The 15032-nt window shown below is 52.8% G+C and overlaps 2 protein-coding genes across 2 annotated transcripts; one reads left to right on the top strand and one right to left on the bottom strand.

Annotated features, from left to right (window-relative positions):
- The first annotated feature begins 306 nt into the window (after positions 1–306).
- LOC142403911 (olfactory receptor 14J1-like) lies at positions 307–1242 on the top strand. Its single transcript, XM_075490212.1, has one exon. The coding sequence runs from the start codon at positions 307–309 to the stop codon at positions 1240–1242; it is 936 nt and encodes a 311-aa protein (XP_075346327.1).
- Positions 1243–8180: 6938 nt separating this feature from the next.
- On the bottom strand, positions 8181–11191 carry LOC142403910 (olfactory receptor 14C36-like). Its single transcript, XM_075490211.1, has 3 exons — positions 10266–11191; positions 8660–8780; positions 8181–8519 (listed from the first exon to the last, which is right to left on the bottom strand). The coding sequence occupies exons 1-3, from the start codon at positions 11189–11191 to the stop codon at positions 8181–8183; spliced, it is 1386 nt and encodes a 461-aa protein (XP_075346326.1).
- Positions 11192–15032: the final 3841 nt, after the last annotated feature.

Here is a 15032-nt window from a genome sequence, read left to right as displayed (position 1 = left end):
CATTGGGAGCTGTTTTATCTGACAAATTCAACTACCAGGACTGCCCACACCATTCCCATGAACCCACTGCTGCAGAGCAGGGCTGACTCCACGGCAGCCAGCAGGCAGAGGCCCTGCTCCTCCTGGCACACTCAGCCAGCACCACCCAGAGCTCCAGCCACAGAGCTGAATGAAGATCTCACAGAAATGGAATAGTGACAGGGAGTGCGTAGTATGGAAATGGCTTTGGTTTCCCTCAGAGAAGTCTCCCCTAACTTGTCACTGTCCTTTCCTCCTTGTTCAGTACTCCACACCCAGAGGTAGCAGATGTCCAACAGCAGCTCCATCACCCAGTTCCTCCTCCTGGCATTTACAGACACACGGCAGCTGCAGCTCTTGCACTTCTGGCTCTTCTTGGGCATCTACCTGGCTGCCCTCCTGGGCAACGGCCTCATCATCACTGCTGTAGCCTGCGACCACCGCCTCCACACCCCCATGTACTTCTTCCTCCTCAACCTCTCTGTTCTTGACCTGGGCTCCATCTCCACCACTGTCCCCAAATCCATGGCCAATTCCCTGTGGGACACCAGGGCCATCTACTACACAGGATGTGCTGCCCAAGTCTTTTTCTTCCTCTTCTTGATCACAGCAGAGTATTCTCTCCTCACAGTAATGGCATACGATCGTTATCTGGCCATCTGCAAACCCCTGCACTACGGGACCCTCCTGGGCAGCAGAGCTTGTTGGAAAATGGCAGCAGCTGCCTGGGGCAGTGGGTTTCTCAGTGCTGTGCTGCACATGGCCAATACATTTTCCATACCCCTCTGCCAAGGCAATGCCCTGGACCAGTTCTTCTGTAAAATCCCTCAGATCCTCAAGCTCTCCTGCTCATGTTCCTACCTCAGGGAAGTTGGGCTTCTTGTGTTTTCTTTCTGTTTTGCATTTGGCTGTTTTATATTCATTGTGCTGTCCTATGTGCAGATCTTCAGGGCCATGCTGAGGATCCCCTCTGAGCTGGGACGGCACAAAGCCTTTTCTACGTGCCTCCCTCATCTGGCTGTGGTCTCCCTGTTTCTCAGTACTGCCATCTTCACCTACCTGAAGCCCCCCTCCATCTCCCCCCTATCCCTGGATCTGGTGGTGGCTGTTGTGTACTCGGTGGTGCCTCCAGCAGTGAACCCCCTCATCTACAGCATGAGGAACCAGGAGCTCAAAGATGCACTGAAGAAGCTGATTCAATCAGTCGTCTTTCAGCAGCAATAAGCTGCCTCCGTCTCTTCACCAGCGATATCCAGCATATCTGGGGAACCTCCTCTGCTTTCAGTATTTTATCTGTGATGATCATATTTGCCCAGAAATGTCTGCATCCCTTCTGCTTCTCCAGAGGCATGAACCCACTCTGTCTGAACCAGAGGTCTTTGCACATGTGTCTAGCACAATGGCACAGCTGCCCTCCCATGTCACATCACTTTAATAAAAGGGTGTTTCCTCAGTGCCGGTGTCTGGAGGTCTGGCCCTTCTTCCAAAGCTGAGGTCAGGAATCGACTGAAGAAATTGTCCCTGTAAGGCCATGCTGCTGTGCTTGGGTTCTCCATGGGCTGAAGGAAGGAGGGCATGGGATGATGAATTAGGGAAGGAGACCTGGACTGAGCATTCCCTTGTGGGTGCCAGTGCCCCTGGAGATGGTGATGATCAGCAGGGATCTTCCTGGGACTGTCTCCCCGTGGCTCCCATGCACCACAGCCTGCTGGCTCTGCAGAGCAGCACCACCAGCTTGGGGCCCTGCAGGGAGCATGGGAAGGGGGCAGAAGCATCCGATCAGGCCAGCACAGGCACAGTCCCCTGGGGAAAGGCTCTCTAGAGCCATGGATGACCCCTGCAGAAGAGCAAAGGCACAACTCTCTAGTTCCAGGGGGAAACTGATGACACAGAGAAACTTATTTCTGCATGCAGCAGCTTGGGACAGGCTGCTCTGTCACTGGGGCAGCAGGAGCAGCCAGAGGAGTCCCAGGGTCAGGAGTCTTGTGCTGCGGAGAGGACTTGGCACAGACGGGCTGCCAGCAGTGGCCAGTAAGGATCTCCTGGAGAAAAGAGCAGGGGGACACAGGGAGACACTGGCCTCTGTCTCCTCATGCTCCAGCCCTGTGGCGTATGGGGAGGCTGACCCTCCTCTGCCCCCCAAGAGCTGCTGTGCCCTTCAGAGGGGCTGGGGCTGTGCTGTGGGTGCTCAGAGCTCTGTAGCACCCTGCGGTGGGCACTGCCATGGGGCCAGCCCAGCCTGGAGTGTTGTATTGCGGAATTAGGAAGAGGGATTGGGCTTGGTTAGAAAGTGCCCAGCAGAGGAAAACGCCAGTGTAGAGCTAAGCTGTGTGAGTGTGCAGGGTGGGGGCACACAGCAGGGTGCTCATAGTACAGGAGCAGGTGTCATGGTGAAGCAAGCAAGGCATCAAAGGTGCAGAAGAGAGGAGCCTAATCTGTGCCATGTTCCCTGGGGGACCCAGGAACCCAGGGGAAGCTGTCCCAGAATGACTGTCCCAGGCTGGTCCCACACCCTGGCCATTTCCACCTCTGGCCATGCACTCCAGTCCTGAGCAGTGACCTTTGCTGCATGGTCACCTCTGGCCTCCTCTGGGGCTCAGGGATACCCAACTCCACTGCCATTATCAACAAAAAGGAAGCTACTTTCACTCTGACACTCATCACACACTACGTCCCATTGCTTTTGCCACATCTGGGCTGCCAGCCAAGCCCGTTCTCAGACAGCTCCAGCTAGGTGAGGTGCTCACAGCCCTCCTTCAACAAATTTTGAAAATCTCCATTGATTGAGAGGCCACCAACTGGCCTGGGACCTTGCTCCAGTGTTTGGCTCTCAGGGATTTCTCATAATCCCAGCACTCTTAGCCTCTCTTTGTGGGCAAAGAAGAGTTGACTTGCGGAAGATCAGTTTAATTTATTGTCAATTAAAATAGATTTGGAAGGTGAGAAACTATGACAAAAATATTAAAGACCATTCCCCAACCCCCACAACCCTTTTTTCCAGGCTCAAGTTCCTCCATTCCCAATTCTTCTACCCAGCCAAACCTGGAGAGGAGCAGGGGGGATTGGGAATGGGGGGTTATGGTCAGTACCTAACATTTCTGCTGCTCCTTCCTCCTTACATTTTTTCTCTGCTCCAGCAGGGGTCCTCTCCACAGGATCCCACAGTATTTGCAGTCAAGGGAAATATTGTCATGGATGGAGACTCCACACCTTCTCTGGGAAACATCTTCCAGTTTTTGACCACCCTAACGGGCAAAAAGTGCTTTCTTGTGTTCAGATGGAATTTCATGAGTGTATGGCTGTGTCCATCACCCCTTGTCTTGCCACTGGGAACTACTGAGAAGAGCTTGGCTCCCTTGTCTTCTTTGCCCCATCCCATCAGGTATTTACACTCATTAATAAGAGCCCCCCCCGAGCCTTTTCTTGTCTAGGCTGAACAGTCCCAGCTCTCTCAGACTTTCCTCCTACAAAAGATTCTCCAGTCCCTTAAAGCAGCTTTGTGGCCCTTTTCTGGACTTGCTTTAGTAGGTCAACAACTTTTCCGGAGGTTAGACCAGACGACCTCCAGAGGTGCCTTCCAACGTGAACCATTACATCATTCTGTGATTCTGTAGTTCTCCTCCAGGACCCCAGGGTCCTTCTCTGCAGAGCTGCTAGCTAGCCGGCTGGCCCCCAGCATGATATCCACAGTCTGGCTGGATAGAAAGTCCCACAGGGACTTTCTTAGCAGCAGCTTTTCCTTCTTGGAGATCGGCTTTACCTCTGTCACAGGTCCCACAGTGCTGCAGAGTCACCTGGGACAGCAAACCCCTCTCCTGCCAGGGCTGCACAGCCCAGGCCTGTTTCTCTCTGGCCCTGGGGACTGCAGCTTTTGCCCTCGTTGTGGGAACCTCGTTCATCATTATCTTGCCACCTGCCATCCACTCCAGCACTCCTCTGCTGGGAAGCAAAGCCTTTTCACACAAGGGGTCCCAGGCTCTTGGGACCAGAATCCCATGTGACAAGTGTGCCCTTGGCCCTGGTGCCCCAGCTGAGGGGCTGCAGCCCAAATGTGCACCAAAGCCCACAGCCTGGGGCACAGACAAGAGGAGCTGGAGCCCTGTGTGCCATCAGAAAGCTGTAACCGCAGTGGAGTAAGAGCTGAGATGGGGAAGGACAGCTTCCACGGCTTTTGTGGTGGATGGAGATACAGCATATTTAGGTGAGACCGACAGGGAAGACAATGAGGGGGGATGTCCTGTGTGATGAATGGGCTACTCCGATATGTGGAGCTCCTCTATGGGACATGCAACAGGTTAGGTGGGAGCTTGTGTGTGTGGGTCAAAGGAAAGGCCAGAAAGGATGACACTGGGCTAGAAGTTAGTTGTGGATTGACCACGGCCAGCAAATAATCACCCATGGAGTTGCTTGCTCACTCCCCCTCTACACCCCCAGTGGGATGGGGGAGAGAATCAGCAGTGTAACAGCAGGAGAAGAGGGAGGAAAAGAAAACCCAAGAAAAACAAGTGATGCAAAGGAAGACAATTGCTCACCACCAACCGACTGATGTCCAGCCAATCCCCAAGCAGCAGCCCCCCTGCCAACCACCACCCTCTACCCCCACCCACTTTTATTGCTGAGCATGATGTCATATGGTCTGGAGTATCCCTTTCGTCACTTGGGGTCAGCTGTACTAACTGTGTCCCCTCACGACTTTTTGTGCAGCCCCAGCCTACTCACTGGTGGAGCGGTGTGAGAACCAGAAAAGGCCTTGATGCTGTGCAAGCACTGCTCAGCAGGACCAAAAACATCCCTGTGTTATCAACACTGTTCTCATCACAAATCCAAAACACAGCCCCATACAAGCTACCATGAAGTAATTTAACTCTATCCCAGCCAAAACCAGTACACGTGGCCTTTGTCCTTCATCCATTCCTTGAAGTTCCTGACAGGACAGTCCTCCCGCCTGTCATGTCTCCCCTGAACGGCTTCCCTAAGGCACAGGAATGTTCCTCCCCATTTAGAGTCATTGGCAAATGTGGTGAGAGTTGCCTCCTCTGGGTCATGGATACAGATGTTAAACTGCAAAGGGCCCAGAAAAGTCCCCTGTGCTGCCCCATAAGGCCCCAGTACGTCGCATTGGCCTCCAGGTAGGGTATGACCCCTTCACCGCTGCTTTCTCAGCCTCATCATCCAACTGGTCTTTCACCCATCTGTTTGTCTGCCCATCCAGACTGTAATGGCCTAACTTGTGTACGGGAATATTGAGGGAGACCATGCCAAAATTCTTGCCTAAGATGAGGTAAATGATGGTCGCCTTTCTCTCTTCACGCACAAATGCAGTTCCTTCGTCATGAAGGCAATCAGGGTGGTGAGGCATGGTTTACCTTTGGTAAGTCCATGCTGATAGTTCTTGGACACATTCTTCTCATCTGGGTGCCCAGAAATTTCACCCAGGAAGACTCTCATTGATGGCACACGCCTCACCAACGTGACCTCGTACAGCCTGTGGTGCCTGCGGTTGCACTTTTGGCCTCTTTCAAAGATGGGTGCAACACTTGCTTGTCCTCACTCACAAGAGACCTCTACCAATCCCGTGACATTTCAAAAGGGATATTCAAAAGAAATGTTGATCTTCCAGTGTAACTTTTTTACTGCTATTCTGCCTGTTATATATCTCTACGGTGTATTTAATTTCTCTAGTCTTTCATATATTTGACCATATAAATGGTGATATTTGATACAATGACCATTTCTAAAGTCATCTTTCCAGCAGACTGTCTAGACAAAGGCACTCTCCATTACGCTCCAGTTTTCTCCTCCCCTTACTCTTTGTTCATTCACATTCCTGTCACCCATCCAGCTGCTGCTGTGACAGCAGGGAGTTAAAAGCTTGCCCTGCATTAAGTAGACTATTTGTCTCTCTAGCCAACTCCTTAACTGTCTATATTTCTACCTTTTTGTATCTACCTCCCTACAACATTTCTCAAAAGACTATCCCTTGTAGAAAGGCAACCTCATTAGAGGCAGCCTGTAGTAAGCATGTGGTTGCAGGGTGTGTTTTATTGTGGATGAAAATATATCATGACTTATTTTTCTTTGCTTGCAAATAGGAAAAACAATCTGTGCCTGTGTGCAGCCAGTTCTCTAAGGAAAGCAGGTGGGAGTTGGCACAAAGGAGCTGTACCATCCAGCTGCAGCCCTCAGTGGAGAAGTCTGATGTAAGGAAAAGATGCAGGTGGGCAATGAGAGAAATGGTGGGGTTGGGGAGGTGAGGTGGGAGGGTGTCCATACTGTGTCAAGGGACAGCTTCCCCTACCAGTCCAGACCTCCTTAGGAGAGACCCTGGATCAAGATCTACTGGAGAATGCTGCCATCACCTCGTCTCTAAACTGAAAAGTAATAAAATACAGCCTTTTCAATTAAAACTTTTTATTAGAAGCTATATGAAATCTTTGTGTATAAGTACATTGGGAAACAGCCGAAATTATCTGTACAAATCTTGAAGACTTGAAGAAAATTAGAGGAAGGCACATTAGGGCTCATTAGGGCTTGCTTTATTTTAATGAGCCCCATGGTGCATTTGGTGCTGAGTCTTGGAACCTCAGGTACTGAGAGGAGATTGCACAAACCTCTCAAAGAGTCAACACCAAAAGCCAAACCCAAAGTACCTTGAAGCATTAATGAGCCCCACTGAGGGCCATTACTGACAAAGCCTCCCCAGGGACTCGTTAGAGCAGACAACTGGAGGCCATGATGACAGGTAGGCAAAGGCACTGTGCAGGCAGCTGAGATGCTGAGAAAACCCTGGCTTTGTTCTATGAAGCAGAAAGGCCAAGCTGTGACCCCCAGCCCCGGGGAAGGCAGCTCCTGTCCTTCACACAGTGCTCAGGGCTCTTCCTGGGGCAGTGGGATGTGGGGTGTGTGGTGCTGAGGGAAGGACAACGCTATGACAGTTCCCAGCCCTGCTGGGGGTGTGCAAGGAGGCAGTGAGGCCCCAGTGCCTTAGGACAACAAGTCTCCTCATAGGCCTTGGTGGCACAGGCGATTGCCATAGTCAAGGGGAAAAACCTTGGGTTCTCTTGATGACTTCCAGCCTTGCCAGCACTCTTTGCCATCTCCACCACAGGTTGTCCTACGCTGTCCCACAGCTGCTTCTTTTGCCCTGCAGGCTGGAGACACCCATCTCGCTTCCTCACTTTGCTCTCACCCCGACATTTCCATACATTCACTGAAATCTGTCCACCCTCACACTCTGTTCCTTGAAACACAAAGACATGGACTGATCTCATACTCCTTCTGGAGGACTTCATGTACCACTGCACTACCCTTTGAGTGACATTTCTTCCTTCTCATGCCCAATCTCCACCATCCAAGCTGCACTGTGTGGCAGGGTTTCTCTCTCCTGCTGTTTCCTGCCTCCAAGGAGAGCTCCACCATCTGGGAAACAACCCTTCAAGCAGGCATCCCAACCCATCAGCCTTCTGCTGGCCTGTCACCTGACCACACACAAGTAACCTCATCATCTCCCAAGGCTGCTAGCCTTTCAGCTTCTCGGATAGACACGACCAAGCTGCGTGCCTGCTGCTGTCCCATCATGTACGCAGGCAGAAGAGACAGGACAACCAAAATGTAAGCCCCCTTCCTGGAGCGAGCCTAGGTCCTTCGGCAGAGGGGATCTCCCAGTCAATGTGCCAACCAGGTGCCTTCTGCTGGCCTGCCAGAGACCCTGGCAGATGTAAGCTTAAAAGCACATACCCCCGCCAGGAGTCAAGGGCTGAGCTATCAGCTGTTTCAGCAAGAAGAGACCTCACAGTCCCTTTCCCAGGCACATTCCTGCTGTTGGCCTATCACCTCCAGAGGCAGAAGTGACCTCACAGACCCCTTCACAGCCATTGGCTTCCTACTGGATTATGAGTTCCCGAGACACAACTGACCACGTGATACCGTACCCAACCATCATCCTCCTTGTGGCCCATTACCTGAGCAGATAAAAGTAAGCTTGTTTCATCACATTTATCTCATAGATTTCCTACCAACGGTTTGAGTCGAGAAATGTTTGTCAGAGGAACTGCTGCATTTATATTGGTGCCTTTTATATCTCTACTTCTGCCTCTCTGTTTTTCCTTCTTCCTCTGTCTGTTCTGTCTTCAGAAAGCTCTCCAAGGAAAAGATCCATTGAATCATAGAATAACTCGGGTTGGAGGAGACCCCTGAACATCATCCTGTCCAGCTGTCCTGCTAAAGGCAGTGTTAACCAGATGAGGTCGCTCAAGGGCCCTGCCCAATTTGGCATCATCCACAAAGGAGCTTGATAGGCACTCCGTCACATTGTACAGGCAGTTAATGGAGACATTCAGCAGTGTTGGCCCAAGTGCTTGCACTGAGGGATGCCACTTGTAAGTGGCTGCCAGGAGGACTCTACCACTGGTGACATTTGGGATTGATCCACCAGCCAACTCCTCACCCACCACATCATCCATTTCTTCAGCCCAGATATCACCAATCTGGCTGTACAGAGGCTATGGGAGACCATGACAAAACCTTTGCTAAAGTCTAGGTACAAAACATCCCCTTCTTTCCCCGACCGATACAGCTTCCGCAGTCCCTTTCTTGTCCTATGAGTGCCTGGAAATGGCTGCAGGGGTATTTGGCCCATCACCTTCCCAGGGAGTGAGGAGAGGGTGACCAGCCTGTAATTCTCCCAATCCTCCTTCTTGCCCTTCTGGAAGAAAGGTTTCATATCTGCCTTTTGCAAGGACCCCAGAACCTCTCTGACTGCTCTGACACATTTGAGGGCACAATCCAGAAAGGGTGACGTGAGCAGACAGGAGCATTTGCAATGACCTGTTCCAAGGCAGGTGAGATGAATCTCACTGGGACAGTGGGGTTTGTTCCTGGAGTCACACACAGAAATGGCAGGGCCCTGTGACGTGTCCACATCTCAGCTGGCCTCATGCACTCCTCATGCACACAGGGGTGTTCAGAGGCACGAGTCCTTCCCTTGCACACGTGGAGGCAGTGCACTGCAGCAGGCACGGTGACTCTCTGGCCTCCTCTTGCCACTCCCAGAGGCTGGGAGGCACCTCAGCCCTGTGGTGTATCGCCCTGCTCTGCACCTCTCTGAGATGCCCCATGGTGTGAGGAATGGATACAGGGACCTCGGTTGACAGAAGCACATCCCAGTGCTGCATTCAGGTGGTTGGTTTCCCAGGGGACGTTACTCTCAAAGGGAAGTGACCTCGAGGCACTGTCTGTCCCACTGGCCTTCATGGCACCTCTAGGAATGGCTGATGGCATTTGTGCTCACTCGGGTTCACCTCCCCACACGCACACGATGTGCATGCTTAAGTCTCCTCTGAACAATGCAAACATGGACTTCTGACCTAGTCATTCAGTGTCCCTCCATGGACGGACAAACAACCTCTCCGAGCTGGGGTGAGAGGCCAGTGCTAGGAATGACGGTTGCAAGGGGCTGGTCTGTGAGGATTGTCCTGGGGCACCTTGCCCAGGGTGTCCAGCAAACAAGGTCACAGACCAGCCCCTGCTCTGCTGGTCCTTCAAGTCTGTCCCTGGAGGCCTGGCTGTGCAAGGGACACTGCTGCGTGCCCCCGCCCTGCACACTCACACACTTTAGCTGTTCACTGGTGTTTTCCTCAACAGGGCACTTTCTTGAGCTTGTTCTTGACAGCAACTTTGAAAGAAGACCTAAGCCTTCAGGCACTGTACTCAGGAGATCACCTTTCTTTATGGAAACACTGTTATGGATGCCAGACGTGTCACAGAAGTGCCCATTGCCTGTCCCTGCCTGCGGTCACAGGACTGCCACGCAGCACAACTGTGACCAAGCTGCCAGAGCATTCAGGCCTTACACCAACGCAAGGGATCAGAAAGAGAATGTGGAAGCGGAAAGAGAAGAGCCCTGGAAGAGCAAGCGCTGGTGCTCCCTGGCAGTGCTCCCTGCCGGGATTCCTGTCCCCTCCAACTCTGCACAAAGGAACTGACCCTGCACCTCCAAAATGGCCTTGGAGGAAGGATCTCAGGAAAAAAAAAAGTCAGTGAAGGGCCCTTTATTTTGTTTAAACACACAGAAAGCACGGCTCCTCATTTACACAGCCTCTCGGTCAGAAAAGAAAAGCAGACAGTGAATTAAAACTGGGAGGACACCATTCTCACAGGTAAAAAACCAGCACAAACAACAAAAAATACAGAAGACAGGCTGAGGCTGTAATGGGTTACATTACAACTGCTATGCACAAGTTTGTTACTTCTGAAAAACACCCATTATCAGTTTCCACACTGCATCTTTGAGCTCCTGGTTCCTCATGCTGTAGATGAGGGGATTCACTGCTGGAGGCACCACCGAGTACAGAACTGCCATCACCAGATTCAGGGATGGAGAGGAGATGGAGGGGGGCTTCAGGTAGGTAAACATGGCAGTGATCAAAAAAAGGGAGACCACAGCCAGGTGAGGGAGGCATGTGGAAAAGGCTTTGTGCCGTCCCTGCTCAGAGGGGATCCTCAGCACGGCCCTGAAGATCTGCACATAGGACAGCACAATGAAAACAAAACACCCAAATCCTAAACAGACAGAAAACACTAGAATCCCAACCTCGCTGAGGTAGGTGTGTGAGCAGGAGAGCTTGAGGATCTGAGGGATTTCACAGAAGAACTGGTCCAGGGCATTGCCATGGCAGAGGGGGATTGTCAGTGTATTGGCCGTGTGCAGCACAGCAGTGAGAGACCCACTGCCCCAGGCAGCTGCTGCCATGCTGAGACAAGCTCTGCTGCCCAGGAGGGTCCCGTAGTGCAGGGGTTTGCAGATGGCAACATAGCGGTCATAGGCCATGATGGTGAGAAGAGAATACTCTGCTGACATGAAGAAGACAAACAGAAAGACCTGGGCAGCACATCCTGTGTAGGAGATGGCCCTGGTGTCCCACAGGGAACTGGCCATGGCTTTGGGGACCGTGGTGGAGATGGACCCCAGGTCAAGAACAGAGAGGTTGAGGAGGAAGAAGTACATGGGGGTGTGGAGGCGGTGGTCGCAGGCTACAGCAGTGATGATGAGGCCATTGCCCAGCAGGGCAGCCAGGTAGATGCCCAGGAAGAGCCAGAAGTGCAAGAGCTGCAGCTCCCGTGTATCTGCAAATGTCAGGAGGAGGAACTGGGTGATGGAGCTGCTATTGGACATCTGCTGCCTCTGTGCATGGGGCATTGTCATAGGAGAAAAAGTCAGTCACAGCTTACAGAAGACTTCTCTGACAAAAATCAAAGCCATTTCCCATAGACCCTCCCCCTGCTACACACAGACACCCATTTTTTCTCTGAGACCTTCCTTCAGCTCTGTGTCTGCAGCCCTCATTGGTGCTGGCCACGTGTGCGATGAAGAGCAGGGCATCTGCCCAAGGGCTTTTGATAAGTCAGCCCCACAATGCAGAAGTGGGTAGGGGCAGGGACCAGTCCTGGTGTTCAACTTTTTCCTGTGCAACCACTGCTAACGCAGAAGGGCCTGCCAGCATCTGCACTCCCTGTGGTAAAGGAATGGGCATGGTAAAGGCAATTTGAGAGGTTTAGGGGTTTTTTATAGCTGCCCCCCACCTCCCCTGGCGAGTATTCTTGGATGTCAGAAACCCTCAGCATTTCTGCTGCCTCAGGGAGAACGGAGTGGGTGCTGTGAGGCAAGAGGGTTGCCTGTGGCTTAGTGGAGAGTAAGGGGAGCTGGTGTCCTGGTCTCTCTGTCCACTTCCCAGTTTCTCTGGGCTTACAGCTTTCTGAGGTGGAGGGTGATCACACGCCCATGTTACCCTTGAAAACCACCTGGCTCTGCTGAGAGCAGAGGGATCCACCACAGAAAGGGTAAATGCCTCACCCTTTCTCAAGGTCTCAGCACCCCACTTCTAGCCAGGGACACACAGGGCTCATTTCACAAACCCAACAGCATTTTCTCTGTCGTAGCATGTCTCTGCTTCTACGTGGGGCTTTCAGATAACACCAAGATGCTATAGGACAGGTTTGCATCCTGGAGGGAAGCTCACAGCTTGGAAGGAAACCTCAAGGAGATAGCCAAGGGTCCTAATGATGGCATTTGAGTAAGGGAGATTCAGTTCATTCCCTAGATGCTCTGACTGCATTGCCCACAGTCCCACAGCTTAGAGGAAAGCTGGGACACTTGTTTTCGTGGAAACACCTGCATGAAAGGACACACAAGATCAGTGTGTGACTCTGCAGCTGAAACTCCACCTCCCCAGACACCCTGTCAGCAGGAACAAGATAACACTAACAATATCACAGACAAGTGGAGAAACAAGGAAAAATGCAGTGAGCTTAGAGAGGCAAAGGGAGAGGCAGCCGGGCACTCAGGACAGCGTTACCATCACCCAGCTGTGCACAACACCTCCCCAACATGAAATTCTCTGGGCTGTTGTTCTCAGCCCTGTGCTCTGCAGAGGGACATGGACATGTGGCTGGAGAGCTGCAGCACGGCTCTGCTGGAGCTCTGGCTGCAGAGGAGGTGGTTCACGCCTTGGACCCCACAGCCCTGAGGGCAGAGGCTTTGCTGGGTGGGACAGGAGGCGAGGGGGCTTTCTCGGGGGAAGGGGTCTGCATTGGAGGGGATCATAGGGAGATTTCTGAATTCTCCCTCCCACAACGTTTCTGGTTTTCATTTCCTCTCATTCCCTGGTCATATCTCTGCTGCCTGGAGATTTTCCTCCTGGGAGGTGTTTCCCTGTCCCATGTCTTTCCCTGTCAGTGCTCACAGATCCCATCCCAACCTCTGTGCACTCCCCCTGGCCCTACAGAAACCTGCCTGTTTGCAGGGCACTGGCTGCATGCATGGACCTGCATGCATGGAACAGCGCAGGTAAGAAACACCCTGATGGGTCCAGCAGAGGTGATGCTGGTGCTGTCCATAGGCAGAGGAGTGGCTGAAGGCACTCTAGGAGGTTTCTGGCAGACCTACTGATCACTCAAAGTTACAGCTCAGGAGTCTCGGTGACTTCTTCAAACTTGAGAGATCCCTTTTTCCAACTCCCCGTGCCCTCCAAGTAGGAAATGAAAAACACAAAGCCAGGAAAGCTCCTTATCTTTAACGTAGTCCCTGCCTTGACCTTCCCCTTGAAAAGTCCCCTCAGAAATGCCCTGGGGCTGATCTGGAGCTGTGAGCAGCCCTGACCAACGCAGCACCCTCTTGACAGCAGAAGGACCCTCTCCTGCCAGCAGTTGCTCCTTCCACCCACAGCTTCTCCCCGCACTGCTGCTGGCAGCTCCCCAGGTAAGCTGAGAGCTGACCCTGGCAGGAGACAAAGGTCCTGCCCCAGCACACAGCCCCTGGGGTGCAGGGGCCCTGCTCTGAAGGACAGCCCTGGGCACCCCTGGGTGCACCCCCAGCTTCACACTCTGCAGCCATCCCCGGGTGAAGGCAGCCGACATGCCCCGTCCCTCTGATGGTGCAGCAGGGAAGCCCTGCTCCAAAGCCAGTCATTTTCTCTACACTGGGGAAACTGTGAGAGCCCTCCTGGCAGATCCCGTAGGCTGTGGGATGTGCCAGCTTTAGGAGATCTTTCCAGGAGCTGGGGCTGCATGGCCCTGCAGGCAGAGACTTACCAGGTAGAGGGCTGTGAAGGTTATTCTGCAAGTGAGCTCTCCTCTGTCCTCCCACTCCCATCTGCCTTTAACCTCTCTCTGACTTCCCTCACCCCCCTCGCTGCCTGCAGGCAGTGCCCTCAGCCCTGCTGCCCTTTGCAGAGGAGCTGCTCCTGGGCAGAGCTGTCTCTCTGCAGCGCTGCCCGCTTGCCAGGAGCTCCCTCCATGCCAGGAGCCCAGCCCAGCTCAGCAGCAGAGGACCAGCCCAAGGCAGCACTTTCTCTGCCCCCTCTGGGCTCCCTCCAGGTGTCCCTGGGGCTGCACGGGAACCTGCTGGGAAACAGGCTGAAGGCAGCACTCATGTTCCCTCCCTCACCTGGGGAGAGACACTTCTTTCCACAAGTGTCATTTCTCCTCTCAGAGACAAAGTTCCATCTAAATATCACCTTTTTTGGTCTCATTGTTAGACAGGGCTCTCAGACAGTGGCAGGCAGGGATCTCCCTTACCCCTGCTGAGGGAAGGGATTCAGCTGAGTCCATGGAGCATCTCATCCTGCGTTTCCATTCCTAGTATTTGAAGGAGACTCAGCTCCCTCCCATGCCTGCCACAAACCCACAGGAGGTGGGATTCCTCTGGCCTCTGTCCAGGAGTGCACAACATAGGCACCTGCATGGGAGCTCCTTCTCTCAGCTCCCTTGCTAATTAATGCAGATGGAGGGCAGCAGTGAGGTGTTCAGGTGCAAATACCTGGTGACATTGGCGTTGCCAGTGGTGGCCCAAGATACCTGCAGGCAACTGCAAGCTCTAATGGAGAAGTTCATAAAGCCAGGGCAACATCTCAGGGATCATACAGGAGCCTGGTAGGAAATTCCTTTGGCCAAGTGAAATGGCAGCTGCTGCCCAAATAAAGGCCAAAAGAACCTTTTCCCACTCAGTATGTTCATGGCAGTTTATAGAAGTATTCATATGAACGACTGCAGTCATGTCCCATAGGGAAAGCAGGACCCAGCACTGAGCCTTGTTGAACCTCATACAGTTGACCTCAGCCCATCGACCCAGCCTGTCCAGATCCCTCTGCAAAGCCTTCCTGCCCTCAGGCAGATCAACGCTCCCGCACAACTTGGTGTTGTCTGCAACCTTACTGAGGGTGCACTCAATGCCCTCATCCAGATCACTGATAAAGATATTAAAGAGAACTGGCCCCGGTACTGAGCCCTGGGGAACACCACTTGTGACCGGCCGCCAACTGGATTTAATTCCAGTCACCACAACTCTTTGGGCCCGGCCATCCCGCCAGCTTGTTTTCCTAGACAAGCTCATGCTCCTCCAAGCCATGAGCAGCCAGTTTCTGCAGGAGAATGCTGTGGGAAACATGGTCAAAGGCAGACAACATGCACAGCCTTTCCCTCATCCACTAAGTGCGTCACCTTGTCGTAGAAAGAGGTCA

This window comes from Mycteria americana, unplaced genomic scaffold, assembly GCF_035582795.1.
Source record: "Mycteria americana isolate JAX WOST 10 ecotype Jacksonville Zoo and Gardens unplaced genomic scaffold, USCA_MyAme_1.0 Scaffold_46, whole genome shotgun sequence".
Taxonomy (NCBI): domain Eukaryota; kingdom Metazoa; phylum Chordata; class Aves; order Ciconiiformes; family Ciconiidae; genus Mycteria; species Mycteria americana.
This window is presented reverse-complemented; position numbering and strand designations above follow the sequence as displayed.

Coding starts and splice junctions, on each gene's coding strand:
- LOC142403910 (XM_075490211.1), bottom strand. CDS start 11,191: ATGTCCAATAGCAGCTCCATCACCCAGTTCCTCCTCCTGACATTTGCA. Junction 8,781..10,265: donor ATAATGGGTGTTTTTCAGAA/GTAACAAACTTG, acceptor CAAATGTGTCAG/AGCAGTCAGAGAGGTTCTGG. Junction 8,520..8,659: donor TCTCCTCACTCCCTGGGAAG/GTGATGGGCCAA, acceptor GGTCTCCCATAG/CCTCTGTACAGCCAGATTGG.
- LOC142403911 (XM_075490212.1), top strand. CDS start 307: ATGTCCAACAGCAGCTCCATCACCCAGTTCCTCCTCCTGGCATTTACA.